At 39.1% G+C, this 17,882-nt stretch overlaps 1 protein-coding gene across 1 annotated transcript in view; it reads right to left on the minus strand.

Annotated features, from left to right (window-relative positions):
- jazf1b (JAZF zinc finger 1b) overlaps window positions 1-17,882 on the minus strand; it is a 183,224-nt gene that overhangs the window by 93,061 nt on the left and 72,281 nt on the right. The window contains exon 2 of the mRNA XM_052016205.1: window positions 8,500-8,572. Within this exon, the coding sequence (XP_051872165.1) occupies window positions 8,500-8,572 (73 nt within the window). The remainder of the gene's footprint in view (window positions 1-8,499; window positions 8,573-17,882) is intronic.

Below are 17,882 nucleotides of genomic sequence, written 5' to 3' on the forward strand. Positions count from 1 at the left end.
TTAGGAAAAGAACATTTCACAAGTTTTAATAGAACCATTCAAAATTATGTCAAACAGCTTCCATTGGCAAGCAGAGGGTAGTCACAGGACAAAAAAAATATGTTAATTGGAAAAGAATATTAATTGTTAATTGGAGAACTTATTTTTAAAAATGCAATACACACAAAAAAATGCAAGATATGATGATCTGGAATGGACTGCCTGAACATATAGTATGTGCATAGGGCAGGCATGGTAGTGTAGCGGTTAGCATAACGCTATTACAGCGCCAGCGACCCACGTTCAATTCCGGCCGCTATCTGTAAGGAGTTTGTATGTTCTTCCCATGTCTGCATGGGTTTCCCCTGGGTGCTCCGGTTTCCTCCCACATTCCAAAGACGTACAGGTTAGGAAGTTGTGGGCATGCTATGTTGGCGCCGGAAGTATGGCGACACTTGCGGGCTGCTCCCCAGAACACTCTACGCAAAAGATGCATTTCACTGTGTGTTTCGATGTACATGTGACTAATAAAGATATCTTATCTCTCTTACCTTATCTTTAAAAATAAAATATTTGCAAGGTTTTGAGGTAAAGAGCAGGGTGTGGGACTAATTGGATTGATTTTTCAAAGGGTGCGATGATGCAAATGGACTCCTACTTTGCTGTAAAGTTCTTTAAAATATTCTTCCAGGTGAAACAGTACAGACCAGGAAGTAGTTAGGAGGCCAGATTTCAAGCTTCCACTGATGCACCTCTATAACATGTTCCTAAGATCAATGGGATATTGTAACACGCTACACACAAGTGTGACAGTTAACTTGCCAAACAAATAATCATGAAACCAAACTACATTTTTTAAAATTCCTTTTGAGGCATGGGCATTGGCAAGGCCAACGTTTATTGGCCAGCTCCACATTTCAACACACCAGGATACCAACTGTGAAAGAGCATTGCCTGAACTATATGTACAGTATTTTTGCTTGTGTATTATACTTACATATGGGCATTGGAAAGAATACACGGAGCATTTGCATTAACAAACCAGATTATAGTATCGTGCTTATTTGGCAGGGCCTATACATTCTGTTTCAACTCAATTTACAGAAACTTAATTCTCTAAACCTCGCGCTTAATCAAACATTGATTTGTAGCACAACACTATCTACATATGCATTTAGTACATTTGGTGGTCAATGAATCCCTATCACAAATTCCAGTTGAAGGATAAAAACTGAGGGGAACTGCAGAAAATTGCTCCAGACTGTGTAAGTGATGCAACAGCTGTTATTCTTTTAAATACTTTACATCTGTTGCACACTATAAAGCAAATTTTGTAGAACAGCAACCCATTGCGACACCACAGGTATCAGAAACCATACTAACACCTGTGTGCTACTGAAGCAACTTACAGGCGCTTAATGTCTGAGGCAGAAGAGGTTGGAGTAAATGGTTGGATTGCACAAGATTTTGATAGTGTTGTACCCAGGTACTTGTGTTGATTTTGCTTTTGTTCTTAATACATGCAGATGACGCAGGTTTGGGGCAAGTATAATCTTTGCTGAGGTGATTTTGTTTGGAATTTAGGTGAATCATCAGTTAGGGGAACCTCGCAGGAAAGTGGAGTTGAGGCCAAGATCAGATCAGCCACAATATTAGTGAACTGTATGCAGGCTCGAGGGCCACATGATCTTGAGCTGCTCTGACTTCTTATATTCTAAAACAAACACAATTTTAAAATATATTGGCAACACCAAAGATAGAGGATTTTGAGACAGTAAGGACTGGAAAAAAACACTTCCCAAAGATATTGACTGACTAGTGGGATAGGCAGAAAGATTACAGATGGAATTTAATAAGTGCAAGGTATCTTTGGAGGAAAACAAGGATCAGGACTGTACAATGTATTTATTGCGATAGTATCTCTCATGAGCACCGGATTTGATAAATGAGTACAAGGTAGGCACTATGGGTTTGCACCAAGATGCAAGTTACTCCATTATTTGTTTGCTGAAATATAAAAAAAATTGCTTTGGAAATAGTTTCTTGGTACATACTGCTTCTTTGGATTCGTGTTTGACCTACTGAAGTGCTGAAGCTGAAGGCTTTATGTGAAGAAGGATATCTAATGGTAGGATTATTGATGCGAGGGTGGCATGGAAAATTCAGTACCAAAGCATTCTTCAATGATTTGCTACCATAAATTCTGGCAGCTGGCAGGATTGATGACTCTTGCTTTTCCTTGGCATCCTGCAGTTTTTCCTGCCTATGCAATTCCACATTCTATTCTCCTCCCCCCCACCCGCCCCATTCCAGATGGCTCTAAGGATCTCAAAAGCTAAAAAGCATACAGCACAAATACATTTTGTTTGAATGTACATCTCACACGATATTTCTGGCCAAAGCAGATGTTAGAGTGAAAAACTTGGATTTATAAAAGAGTTTAATGCATCCTCCAGAAATATCACAAAATGGTTTGTAGATTTTGTAATAACTAACTAAATTAACAGTTTTTTTTGGGAAACTGAAGTCAATTGTTGTGGCATAATGTCAATTCATTGTTATTTGTTTTGTGTTATCATAGAAAACAAATTTCATCTACATTTTGCAAACATTATCATAGCCAGATTATTGAAAGCAACTCCAGAGATGAACCATGGTTTTCTAAATTATTCTCTCTGAACTTACAGTGAGCAACAACATGGAAAACAATCAATAATCTATTTGCTTTCATGCACTCCTTATAAATGCAACATTTTCTGTCACAACTTTGCCATTTCTGGGCTTTTTGTTTGTTATACTCAATTCCAATCCTCCAATATAACTAATGACAATACTGGACTCTCCGGGTGTTTTCAGGCTTGTGAAACTTGGACCCACCACCCATATAAAGTGCTCTCCGCTCCTTATCCTTTCCACTTACTGGTAGCTTTGTCCTCTCTCCTTATGCAATCATACCTACCCCATCCAGGAGGCACTGGCTTCCCTCAATCTCTAGTCATTACCCCATTCTACTATCTACTTCCCAGCAGCCAGAAATTGTACACAGTCTCATTTTAACCTGTAACTTGAGAACAGACCTTAATATTTTTAAAGCTATTACCAAGTTGGTAAGAACAAAACAAGGAACGTTGCTAAGCGCAGTATATTCTTTGTTGTATGTTGTGTCTGTCTACAGTTATAGTCTCCCAAGTATTGCCCATAAAAAAATACAATAGATGTCTAGGTTTTTTTATTTTGGCAGTGGACCAATGCTTCAGTAGTAAGGAAATGTGGTTTGCAATTTTTGTCAGTAAAAATCTTGTTGAGATAAAGAGTCAGTATCATACAGCTATTCAATAAAATTTAATTAGTTAAAAAGAAACTGTTGCATTAAGAACTCTTAAGGATTTTCTTTTTCTGTTAGTCCTATCCACAAATATACTCAAATCCTAGGGTGTGAAAATGCCTGCATGTAAGCAAAACCATCTGTGTTACTGGCTGCTTTACACACAATAGCATTCAGGAATTGTCTCAGATTCTTGTTATGTGACAATTTTGATTTTTGCCATAAAACACTGTGGTGCAACTGTACAGAAAACACAGAGACAGCGCAACATTTTTCATGGGCAGACAAGTAGAAAAACTTACAGATCAAAATTAGCACATAAATATTCCATAACACTTATGTTTAGCTTCCAATTCCAAAACATATGCCATAATTATGGCAATTCATGTAACAAAGTGTGCCTGTGTTGTTGACAGAAAGTTTTCTGATGCAGTGTAAAAGGGCTCCCTCATGTGGTCATTGTTATTTCTTTTAATCATAGACTGAGGCAAATTGAGGATAAGCTGAGTATTGATTTAAAAATATTTGAACCTCTCAATGTGAAATGTTGTAACTGGCAATTAAAATGTCAAACCAGGTGGAGTAAATAACATTGAGAAAATCAATTCAATTGAGAATGAAAATTAAAAATATCAAGTATTCTTGATATTTTGCCTGTTATGTTATAATATGTGGAATTTGTATACAGGAAGTCCCCAGGTTACGAACGCCTGACTTACAAACACCCGTACTTACGAACGGCCGGAAGAAGGGGCGGAACTGGGCACAGAATGGTTTGCCTGTCAGTGTTGACTTTTTCCAGGTGATGGAGGTGGCGAACAGCTGGATCGTGGATTTCATGTGTTATACAGTCTGTACCACTATTTCGGGGCAGGGATGTTCGGGGAGTTCCGAATGATGAGGGAAGCCATGAATGGTCACTAGCCCCCTCTCCCGCTGCCCCCACCCACCATATCTATCTCTCTATCTATCTCTATCTCCCTCTCTATCTATCTATCCAGCACTCGCTCTCCCCCGACAGGTCGTCCCCGGGTAATGACCGAGGTCCGTTTCTACAGATGTCCTTAAGTTGATTTTGACCGTCAGTCGGAAAATACACAAAATTCACTCGATGTGGTAACTGCACCTCCACAGTACTGTACTGTAATGAATGACACCAAATGCACATAAGACTGATGACAGTCTTCACATGTCCCGGCGATAACAAGTTATGCTGTATTTTAGATTGCTTCATATTATGTGTGGAATTATAATGAAACTGGAATCAAAATTCCATTTGGATCTTAATATATAGCAATAAATAACTGAAGCTTGTAGTGATTTAGGACTAATTGACACTAGATGTGAACTGTACGTAACTGTTCTGACTTACATACAAATTCACCTTACGAACAGACTCAAAAACGGAACTTGTTCGTAATCCGGGGACTTCCTATACTTAACAGGAAAATCCAATTTCCACTGGGGCAATGTTCCAGCACATCACTTGTCTTGGAATGTGTTGGGTGTATCAATTTCATTTGCAACAGTGAACACCAGTCCAGTATGGGGCAATTCCTGTCCACAGTGGGAGTTTCATTGTTGTGTTGAGGAAAGCTGAGAGAATATTTTATGTTGTTTTTGACCCAGATACATGTGAAATGCTGACCTTCAGCAAGCCTGGGCTGTCTGCTAGATGCAGGTGATTTGAAGAAACAGCAGACAGGATGGTATTTAAAAGGAGCAAAGCATTTGCAAAATGGAGAGTCCTTCTTGCTATTGGGCTGGATCTTCCTCCAACTAGGCCACTGGCCGGAAGCACTCACCTGCATCAGGTATGGAGGACCAATCACATTGGCCACATACTCTATCAGAAGGCACAGCTGCAGATGGAGATCTGCCTTCTGCCAAAGACTATACCTGATTTTGACATTTAGAGCCATTTAAATACTACTAAAATTGATGAAAATAAATTAAAGGAAAAAGAAAAAAAACAATGAAAATGAATTAAAACAGATTTAAACACTTAGAAATTATTAAAACCATTAAACTAACTTAAAATGCAACTTAAATTTTTTTTTACTTCCTAATCCATAGGCCTGGAATCTTTACTGAAATGACTGTGGTTCACAATACTGCAGCAGCAAATTTGGGCTCTATTGCTGGACTTTTTGTTATGCCCCTCAACCCCATGCAGTGGCAGATGTGGGATCACCAGCTGCTTTGCAACCTGCTCTGCATAAATCCAGGTCTTACTTCTGTGAAATGGCTCAACCCTGGTAATTCCCTCCAGCTAGCCAGCAGACTTTCATATGAAGATGCCTTCTTGTAATCAATCCATAATATAGATCTATATTCCTTCCCCACAGGTTAAATGGGCGTTTATAGCTCACTCTTGATTTTAAATTGGTGACCTCAGTTTGAAGTCAACATATTAAAATCCTGGGTGGAAAAGATTTCTGTTTGCCTTCAGATGCCTTCATGCTTCAATAGCCATCCAGCACTAAAGAGAAGTCAGTTGGGCAAGATGCCACACGATGAATAGTTCCCATGTAACTATGAATCAGAAAGAAGTCAGTGGAACCAAAATTTGTACAGTAATATAAAGCAGGCAAAAATGAACTGGCAAACCATTTAGCAAACAGGTTGATCTTCTTTTATGTTGAGCACCCAATATGAATTTCAATACAATAATCAAAAGATAGGAAAGAGTGAATGTAAAGAAGTAATAGTTCATGGCGACACTTGCGGGCTGCCCCCCAAATCACGACGCAAAAAGATGTATTTCACTGTGTATTTCGATGTACATGTGACTAATAATGAAATCTTATCTTATCAATAAAAAATAAATCTACCTTACCTATCCAAACAAAAATTCATCAAATAATATTCAGAAACTCAAGTCACGCCACATACAATGCCAAACAACATTCATTACATTTTGGGATGTTATCAGTTTTTTTTTTACATATTTTAATCACTGCATTTATAAAATATTTTCTGAACAGGATATTAACAACTTAACTGATGAATGTGCACTTTAAATGCTGCATTAATGGTCTGCTGCACAGCATTTCAGTGGAATTCTGTACAGTGCAGGACTCTGAGTACAGGTGGATGACTCTGCCCCTGAATGGTTTTGGCAGCCAACGATGGCCACTGTCAGGCCCATCAGCTGGCAAAGCTGCCCAGGTACTGGCAGTCCGAATCCTCAGTTGGGTAACGTCATTTCATGTCAGAGTTTAAGTCAGCATTATAATTTGTGGATTTATATTAGTGAGGAGGGTAGATATTTAAACTAAGTCATAAAATAAAATGGAAGTTCAACATTTTCCTATTGTGGATCCTGTTGTATTCGATTATCAATTTATCTGTTACCGAGTCAACACTGGTTCTGAATTACTGAGTGCCATTTCCCTCTGATGGTATCCATCTATAATCACTTCAAGTTAAGGGCCCAACAAAGCCGCCAGTATTTTTGTAAAATTAATTACCAACAGTAACTTTGATCATCTCAAAACTGGAACGAAACAAAGTTACGCATGTAACTGGCTTTCTCAAAAAATGTTTATAAATCGCATGGATTAAAACATTAACCACGACCTATTTCAAAAATACAGTAAGCGACTGTAGGATTAATACCAGTTAATGTCTTCAGTTTATTTCACAAACTTCACAAGATACAAAAAAGCCTGAAAGCACATACCAGCAGGCTCAAGGACAGCTTCTACCCCGCTGTTATAAGACTATTGAATGGTCCCCGAGTACGATAAGATGGACTCTTGACCTCACAATCTACCTCATTATGACCTTGCACCTTATCGTCTACCTGCACTGCAATTTCTCTGTAGCTATGACACTTTACTCTGCATTCTGTATCATTTTACCCTGTACTGCCTCAATGCACTGTGTAATTAATTGATCTGTATGAACGGTATGCATGACAAGTTTTTCACTGTACCTCGGAACATGTGACGATAATAAACCAATTCCAATTCCTTAAAAACGAGAAAAGAAAGCATGCAAAAACAGCAAGGAGGTTCTGTGAATCTAAGTGCCATGATTTGTTAACCATACAAATCGTTATAACCATGAATGCTTAAGTGTTCATAATGTTTCGGTTGATTTAACTTGTACAAAAATAAATTCTCTGGAAGAACAACACAGTGGGAATAAGACTCATGATGCACAGAATCAGAATGGCGATTCCAGAAACAGAATACAATTCAAAAGGACTGCTTTTGATGCCTAAGGTGAATGTTTTATTCAGAGCATCTATGGTCCAGCAGTGGAAAGTCAGGAAGCCCGATGGCAATCATTTCGCTACCTCATTGCTAAAGGGCCCCGAGTCTGAATAAGTCCTTCCACCTATTTCTAAAATGACATCTCTAAAAGGTTGTTGAACCTATTATGGATTGCCTTTCAATTAACATTCATTTACAGAAATGACATTTTCACATTTGGACTGCAGGTCAAATTTTTTTTAAAGGCTATGGAGTAGAAAAAATCCTTACACCAAATTTCAAGATTTTAAGTTGAAATTTCAGTTTTTTAAAATACAAAAGTGAAATGAAACAGCATTCTGCCACATTAACCAACATGATTTGTACGTTATGATTCACAACATTTAATAATTAGATTCTAAATAAATAATAGACAGGGAATTCTATTTGTGAAACTGACATGCCTGATTTACTGAATCAGTCTTCCATTCCCCCCCTCCCCTCACTGACTACCACCCTCCCCACAGCCAACTCCCATTTCCACTTACCAGTAAATCTGGGATTTATTAATTCCAGGATGTGACATATCTGCCTTATTTGCTGCACCTACACTGGAGTGACAATCTTCCTTGCAACAAAGGGAGTGGTATACAAGGAGATCGAGGTGTGACCTGCTGGTATGGCCTAAGGTATTCCCAAACAAGTACTGCGGGGAAAGTTGTTTTATTTTCTATTTGTGAACTGCTACTGAACTATCCCTTCCACCACCGTGAATTTTCCACTCTTCTGCAAACATAAATACAACAAAACACTCTGACTGAACGTGGAAAAGCTGGTCAGTATAGTAGTCAGGTTTAAGATTTCAAACGTAGGTCAAGCTCATTGTATCTAAAATAATGGTTTCACAAAGCTGTGTACTTCCTCTTGTGATGAATGTTCCAAGAAGGTGCAAACCATGCACGCAGGTATTCTTACAAAAAAAAGTCATCTTACCTGTTAACATAACTAAGAGCTACATAGGTTGGCTGTTGTAGTTCCTGTTTCTCTAACACCCGTGGATCAGTATCTACAGGGGAATAAAAGAGTGTACAGACTTATTAACAATAGTGCAATTTTACACTAGTCAACACACTAAAGTAATGATAAGGCAGGATAAGAATGACATTGAGATCAAACACTGCTCAGCGTTCAAATAATGTAAATTTTATATCAATTTACAACAATTTAGTAAATAATCAGCACAATCCTCCCATCATCAAGGACACCTTCAAGAGGTGGTGCCTCAAGAAGACGGCATCCATCACGAAAGACCCTCACTATCCAGGACATGCCCTCTTCTCGTTACTACCATGGGGGAGGAGGTACAGGAGCCTGAAGACCCACACTCAAAGATTCAGGAACAGCTTCTTACCCTCCGCCATCGGATTTCTGAACGGTCTATGAACCCACGAACATTACCATTATTCTGTTTTGGTTGCAATATTTATTTTTGTAAATTATAGTAATTTTATGTCTTTGCACTGTATTGCTGCCACCAAATAACAAATTTCACGTCATCTAAGTCAGTGATAATAAATCTGATTCTGATAATAATGAAGCTGAAATATAGAGGAAAATATAATATATTTGTTTGAAGAGTAGACAAGATTCAAGGGTCTCAAGATTGAAGGTTCTGTTCTAAAATGAGCATGATACTGTGTTCAATTCAAATTTCAAAATGTATTACTACTTCATCAATGATCTACTCACAAGTGTTAATAAACAAGACTTCTTGAAATTTAGAACCCAAAATAAGATATATTTTCTGTTTTTTTTCACCATAATGAGTGAGTCACCATTTGAAAATAATGATAAATTGAGTATTTGGAACAATTAGCTCCATTAATGACAAAATGAAAAGACGATCGTTTAGATCTAATCCGTAGACCACGTACTTTGCCGCTGCAGGTGGATATGAGGCCAGGACTTTGTTGGAACTCCTGTCTTTTCACTGCTACTACATCTTTATTGGAAGTATATTGAAAAACTCTCTCTCTGTTTCTGGTAAGAAATGCCAGTAAAGTAAGGAGAGCCAAGAGAAATACCTAGCCTGAATGTAATGTTATTTCCAAGACCTTACATGAAAATCTATCAGCAGATATCTATATTCTCTTCAAATCACATCCCATTTCAAATTCCCCTTTCATGTGCCATTGGTTTTTCTCCTCCCCACAAAAAGCACCTCAAAGCAGTAGAGATGTGCCATCAAAGCCTCCAAATGTACTGAGAGGATTTGCAAGTCAACATCAGTGCCCTCTCCCAGGCAAATATCCCTACATCGAGGCTCCTACGGCAGCCAGGCAGTTGCAACTCATTCATATGCCCAACACCAAACTTAAAACAATCTACTTTGAACTTCATCACTGCAAGACTTTCCCAGGAGGTCAGAAGAAACAAATCAAGGATGTTCTCAACACCTCTTTAATAATATGTAATATTTTCATACACTTGTGGGCCTCCCTGATCTGCCACCAATCAAAATGGAGAATGTGCATCCAAGGAACCTACAGTCTTTATGTTAGGAGCATACTGAAGTCCACCTCCCATACTACCTGTCCCGTCACACACCCCCTATCCCATTTGTGGGGCCATCTGCAGGTCACACAATGACCCCATTAGCCATCTCAGAAACTCACAGCGCTGGAGTAGAAGAGTAAATTGTATGGGCCTGAAGTTTACAAGGTGTACATTTTAACAATGTGTTCAATTTATTTTTATTTATTATTTCTTCATTCCTGATAATTTCTCATGAAAAAATAAAACATAAATGAAAAAAAAAGTTAAGGGCTAACTATAAAGATTATATAAAAGCAGAGCTCAACATATAGTCTGACTATGACAAGGTAAGGGTTTAAATATGCATGCCACAGGGATGTCTCATTGGAAAAAAAATTAATTGGCAGCAAGAGAAGACAATGGGGTAAAATGGCCACCATCTTCAGGCTTGTGCACAACATCTCTGCAGCCAAGATGAAAACGAATGACAGACAGATGTCCAAAGCAAACGGGATCCATTAGAGCAGTAGAAACTGGGGCGAGGGATTGAGCAGCTGAGGGTAGCTGAAGGGTGGCAATTGGCAGCAGACCGCAAATTTTCTGAATTGGATTTGTTGGAGTGTCCATAATCCAGCTGCAGCACTACTGGATTTTCAAACCAATTTTTTAATTTCAAAAATAGACTTAATTCATGAAAAAATATATTCAAAGGAAGAAACAGAACAAAAACAAAACCTTAACATTCATGGTTGTTACATTCAGTAATGTAAACTTTAAATAAAAACACATACATAGTACCATTGCCACTCACATGGCTCCCTGAGGTGATACATAGAACATAGAACAGTATAGCAAAATACAGGCCCTTCGGCCCACGATGTTGTGCCGACCTTTAAACCTCGCCTAAGACTATCTAACCCCTTCCTCCCACATAACCCTCTATTTTAAATTCCTCCATTGCAAACATTTACCTCTTTCATTGTTCGAGGGGCTTCCCCACCCAACTCTGCCCCTCCATGTGCAGTAGCGGAAGGAGCCTGTACTGTAATCCTTTCCCCACAGAGACTTAGCATTGACTGCACCGAGTTTCAGTGCATCCCTCAGCACAGACTGTACCAGTCGGCAGCATTCCCTTACGGACATCTCATTGTGCTAGAAGACTAACAAGTTTCAGGCAGACCAAAGGGCGTCCTTCACTGAGTTGATGACCTTCCAGCAGCACTTCATGTTGGTCTTGGTGTGTGTACCCGGGACCTGAGCTAAACTGAGTAAATGCTGTTAACAACACACACAAGTCAATGCCCAGTGGCACTGTTGTTGGAGTACAGTCACCCTCCTACACACCTCATAGTAATTAGCAGAGGCTTTAAGTTCCTTTGTTCGCCAGTTTATTCAAGCACATGCAAGGAAATCACCTGACTTTGTGATCCTTCAGAGAAAATTCCAAAGGCCTTTTTGTTTGTTATTATTTGGACTCCCAAGTTCAACTCAATTACAAAAGAAAAATCAGGCCTAATTTGTTCAACAGGTCAAGGACATTTCTTCTGTTTTATACCAACTGTGTCAACATCCCATTTGTCATAAAAATAATCTGTAACCCTGCAAACAGCATTAAAGATGCACTGCAAACATGATATTTGAAGGACGATGGAGTTGCCTGCCAACGCAATGAAATTAGACAGCATGTTCCAAATCTAAGATTTACTGACTCTTAACTGGATGTCATGGTGGGTGGGCAGGACACTGCAAGGCTCATTGTTGCATCAAATTCCCTAATGATAAGATGGAGGAGGCTTGGCTGGAACAGCCTTGACAGAGATGGGTGGTAGAACTGTAAGGCTGCACTGGTGTGAAGTTGTTACAGATGTCAGCAGTTGGAGTTGTGATTCCCCAATACTAGAATCAATGTTGGAAATAATTTAATGACCTGTTCAGATCAGGAAAGGTGAGTACAGTGGCATATTTCTCTACAACTTCATATCAATATCTCTCTCCGGTCCCTTAAATATGCTGTCTTTAGCTTACTTGAGCACATCAAATGTCACACCAATTTACCCTGAAGGTACACCCATCTTCTGTCTAGGCACCGACTTGCATCCACATTTATACAGGACATTGACATCCAGAAGGTTTTTTTATTCAATGCCATGCCTCATCCTCATGGTCAGCATTAGGAAGAGAGTTAAAAAGCCTTACATAATTTTTTTTCTGGAAATACCTCTTCAGCTACAGTAATAATGCAATGGCGATTTGCAACAAAACATAGGTCAAAAATCATTAGGAAAAAGTACAATATCTTTATTAGTCACATGCACATCAAAACACACAGTGAAATGCATCTTTTGCATGAAGTGTTCTGGGGGCAGCCCGCAAGTGTCGCCATGCTTCCGGCGCCAACACAGCATGCCCACAACTTCCTTACCCGTATGTCTTTGGAATGTGGGAGGAAACCGGAGCACCCGGAGGAAACCCACGCAGTCACGGGGAGAATGTACAAACTCCTTACAAACAGCGGCCGGAATTGAACCCAAGTCGCTGGCGCTGTAATAACGTTACACTAACCGCTACACTACCATGCCTGCCCAGATAATCAAAAGTTAAATCCACCCAACAAAATTCTAATTAAAAACAATCTGAGTAACAAGAAAGAAACGGAAATTATAAAATCTTCCTGGCTTCTTCAAAACTACTTGCATTAAATAAATTATTTAATTACATCTTTACACAGAAAGCACAAGGAGGAGCTCAGGCCAGAATTTAAGTCCCATGTTAGCACTATGATTAAGGGTTGATCTTATAGGTTGATTCATCAACTGAACTTAATTACAAATGAAAAGACTTTCCAACGTAAGATTTAAAGCACATCCTCAAATGCATTAAGCACATGAAACCAGAAAATAAAATCACAAACTTGTAAGTGAAATCAACTGCAGCTTTTGCTGAAAGTGCTCATGAGCTTATTAAACCTCTGAACTGAAGCAGCTGCTAAAAACTGTTCACTCGGAAAGAGAAAGGAATTTTAAATTATCAGCTACCAAGCAGTTATGATCAGAAATATCAGCAATGCAATGATTTTATTGAACACTACGCAGTGTTTATAATCACCTTGCTGATTTTAATCTAACCAAAGCAAACAAAGTCCGTTGGCATATAATGTGAAAGAATGAGAGGTTATTTACTGTGGGTAGGAAAAGAAACACAATATTTTTTAAACAGTGAAAAACTAGTAAATGTTTGTAAATATAGAGTAATCTTGGTGTGCTGGTTTGCAAGACACAGAAAGGAATCTTGAAGCTGTAGCAACCAAATGAAGGCAAAAGATAGATGTATTTATTGCAAAGGGATGGCTGGCTAAAATTATACAGGGCTTTGGTGAGATCTCATATACACTGTGCAGAAGTTTGGTCCCGCTACCTCAGGAAGGATACAGATTTACAAGACTGGTTCCTGGCATGACAGCTGCCCTACACAGAGAAATTGAGGAAGGTTAACTTATACTTACTGGGGTTTTGAAGAATGAGAGGTAACCTCACTGAGACATGCAAAATTCAGAGAGGGCTTGGCTGGGTGAAGGACATGAGTTGAAGAACAAGGAACAGAGAACATGGTTTAACAATAAGGGAATGGACTATTGGGACTGAGATGAAAGAAGTTTCTTTATGTGGAGGCTTATAATTCTTTGGAATTCCCTACCACAGAAGGCAATGGATGATCAGCCATTCACTGTATTCAAGGCAGTGGTCAACAGATATTTGCGCATCAAGAGAATCAAAGAATATGGAGCTTGAGTGTAGATTTGAGGCAGAGCTATTATTGAATGGCAGAGCAAGCTCAAAGTGCATTATAGTCCCTTCGCATTTCTAATTCTTATGTTAAGCTCCATGATCCTCACAAAGGACAACTGAAATTCCTCTTAGAAAATTTCACCAAACCATTTATCTATTTATTGAAAATCATACCAATTATATTGTGTTATGTAGCACCTTATCATTATTATGATATTTTGTAATGATTTTTTGAAAAAAATGTTAGCAAAACCTGATACTAGAAAAGATGGAAGGTTGAGCACTTCCAGTAGGTGAATCAGCAGAATATTTTCTAATAGTATCACTGCAGGAATAATTTTAAAAACTGAATACTAGAATTCAATTTGAAATGTAAGTTAAATAAAAACTGTACACTGTTGGTGCTTATTCAAGAGTGAAAATCTTGCAATTGTATATTGTCTTTCAAAACCTCAGGGTATCCTTAAGTATGTTGCACCCAACAAAGTATTTTCAAAGGATAGTCGTAACATGTTCCAGTTATCTTGCACACAGCAATGCCCCACGATGTCATAATGACTAACCCAGCATCTCATAATTGGAAACCCACTATGACATAATGACAAACCCACTGCATCAGACTGACTAAGTAGTGTATTTTGGTGATGTTGATTGAGAGTTAAATATTGCCAAGAACACTGCAGCAGATGCCTCCCTTGCTGTTTTTGATAAAGGGTCAAATTTTTTTTAAACCTTAACCCGATGGGTCTTTGTTTTAATCCCTTGTTTGCAAGCCAGGTACTCCGACACTACAGTACACCAGTGTTAAACTGGTGCACCACCCAAATTTTTATGGGACAGTCTCTGTGAGTGGGACCCGAACTCAGAGCACCCTTACTGTGAAGCAAGAGCAGTACCGATTGAAAGAAAATGAAAAATATTCTAATGTTATAGACACTTTACAATTAATTGTCTTTCAAAGCAGTTTGCCATACAATATTATTCTTTTCAAGATTCATTTAAAAAATTATTTAAAGAGAATATTCTATTCATGTAGATCTTCCAACTGAAATAGTATTGAAATTAAAGAGAATGCAAGATGAGATGCATAAATATATATTCACGTTTCTATGTACGACAATAAAAATACTCCCAATTGTGCTCGCTTCTGTTTGTCATCAGGTTTCTGAAACAACTTGTTGTTAAAAGTACAAATCAAAAAGTAGACTTCTCATGCCTATAATTATGTTGCAGATTTTGCTGTCAGCAGTCAAGGGAAGACTTTCACCCTTTGTCCCCAGCTGCTCACAAACCTTAAGTGGAACAGTCAGTCTAGATGTCTGGTATTGCATCATTTGTTTGAGTTTGCTGCCCTCTGTGGGGGAACCATGGCATCTGTGAGCACAGTAATCAGCGGGAAAACCAGGAGGGAAGCTTTCCAACCAATCAGAAATACCCCTGACAGGAAACCAGAAAGTTAAAAAAAAGGGAAATATAAGTTACATTTCAAGTATTGTATAAAAATGAAAGACATGAGATTAAATCAAAGATATAAAAGAGTAAAACATTAAACCATAAAAAAGAAACATGAAATTATATAAGAGAGCAAGTTACAAACTTAGGTACAGTATGTATTTTTTTTAAAAATAAAGTTTGAAGTGTTAACTCTCTTCAAGGGGAATGAGAATCCACATATAAAAAATCTTCAAGGCCTTAACAGCAATTATTACTTACTATGCTATTCCTGAGAGTTTAAGTTCTCGGTACTTCACTGTCATTCAGTTCAGTCCATTATTCTCATGTAGATGTCAATGTCAAAGAGAGAATAAGGACAGACTGTAAAGGAACATGATATCCCGTGGTTGAAAGGGCAACTTAACAATGCAGTAATCATTCAGAGCATTGGCAGCCACTCTCATTACTCTATCAAAAGCTGGGTTCATATCTACCTTCCATTCCTCCATCCTTCTACCCTTTCCAACCTGCATTGCTCGTTACATGCATTATCAACCTTGTGTTTACTGAACAAAAATGCAAGGAACTTGCATAATTAAAATCTTCCTTCACTGCCCATTCTCTACCCAAAGCCAACTTCCCATTCTCTTGATTTGTTTTTAAAGTCAAAGTTAAAGTTAAAGTTGAGTTTATTGTCATCTGCGCAAGTACATGTATGCATAGGTGCAATGAAAAACTTACTTGCAGCAGAAACACAGGCACATAGCATCATAAACTTTGATCATGGCCACCTCATACTTTCAACTACGAGGTACCCCTCACTAACCCCCACCCCCCCAATATTCTTCAACAGTCCAGAATTTCAGCAGTTAAACCAGCTATTACAGATCCCCTTCTTTACCCATTGCAATGTATCTTGCCTTGAATTCCTGAATTTATTTCTTTTTCCCCTCTGGCAAACACAGCCATGCCAGTAACTCCTTCTGACTTCCACGAGAGAAAGAGAAAAGAGAGGTTAATAAGAGCAGAAAGGAGTATAAAATATTCTATTACTTTCTGGAACGTATTTGCTTTGTCTATCAACTTAGGAAACTGAGCATTTATTGATGAAACCTGCAAATGGCCTCTTTCCTAAACGGATATTTGAGAGTTCTAGGATACAATAAAATAGGATTACATATTTTATAAGTCGTAAATCAGTTGCCCTGTCAGTACATTTTCTGTCACCAACCTCATCAATGTCCTAAAAAATATATGTCACAAATACCCAGGTTGGGTTACATGCACCACCGCAATGTCATCATCTCTGAAATGCCTTTGAAATAGCCGAGCAAGCTACTTAATTGTAGGAAATTATTACATTTCAATTAAGTAAAAATAAAACTGGGCAACCCACCCAACATCTGCCTGGGCACCGAATTTGTACACTGCACTCACAGACCAATCAACCATGCAAAGTCCTCCTCACGGACAATTAGGACCTGGTTAGATTGGGTAGCCCTCAGACTAGTCGAGTAATGGCCTGACAAAGTCACATTCACAGACTCGCATCTTTCAATCAATATCCCAGATATCCAGGTCACGATCTCTGGGTAGGCCTCGTCCCAGTGATGAGGTGAAGCCACCAGAGGTGGAGCCACAGTGGTGGACATTCAGCAAACTGACAGCCCTCAACATTTACTGTGGACATCATGAGCCTCACTTTGGCAGGTCAACCTCGGGCTGATCATCATCTCCCATGCTCCCTCAGCTGACGAATCAGTCCAACTACTCACGAAATAGAAAAACCACAACTGAAAGCAGCTCCCCATGAGTAGCAAAAGCACAGGTCATACTCAAGTTTGGAGGGCTTCATTGCCAAGAGTGGCTTGGTACCAAGAGCACTGAACTGAGCTGCCCAAATACTGATGGGTCCACAACAGTTAGTAAGAGAACTAAAATGAGGAATAAACCTACTTGACTCACCTATACCAACCTGTTGGGAGCAGCAGCTATCCATTACAACAACTGTAGGAATGACAACTGTGCATTCTTTTGGAGATAAATTTTAGTCTTCACTCAAGGACACCTTCTACACGATTTGGCACTATCATCAGACTCAACAGGATAGATTCAGGACTGCACTGGAGAACTCCAATGCAGATTGGGTGGTTGCTCTGTGGAGCACCTGTCTTCAGTCCTCAGAAGTGATCCTAGATTTTGCTGTTGCCTGCCACTTTAATTCTCCACCCCACTCCCTGCAACGTCAACTGTCCCTTTGTCTCCACAGATCCTACTTGCCCCACTAAATTTCTTCAGCAGTTTGTTTTTTGCTCCAAATTCCAGCATCTGAGTCTCTTGTGTCTCCACTCCACCTATCTGTGGCTTCGTGAACTGTTATGTGGCCCAATGCAAGCTTGAAGTGCAACACCTCATCTGTGCATATTGCAATCTTCTGGCTTGAGGCACTGCCTCAAAAAGGCAACATCCATCATCAAAGATCCCCACCATCCGGGCCATGCCATCTTTTCGCAGTTACCATCGGGCAGGAGGTACAGAAGCCTGAAGTTCCAACGCCACCAGGTTCAAGAAAAGCTCAACCATTCAGTTCTTGAACCAACCGGCAAAAGCCTAATCACTACA

This window comes from Pristis pectinata, chromosome 5, assembly GCF_009764475.1.
Source record: "Pristis pectinata isolate sPriPec2 chromosome 5, sPriPec2.1.pri, whole genome shotgun sequence".
NCBI lineage: Eukaryota > Metazoa > Chordata > Chondrichthyes > Rhinopristiformes > Pristidae > Pristis > Pristis pectinata.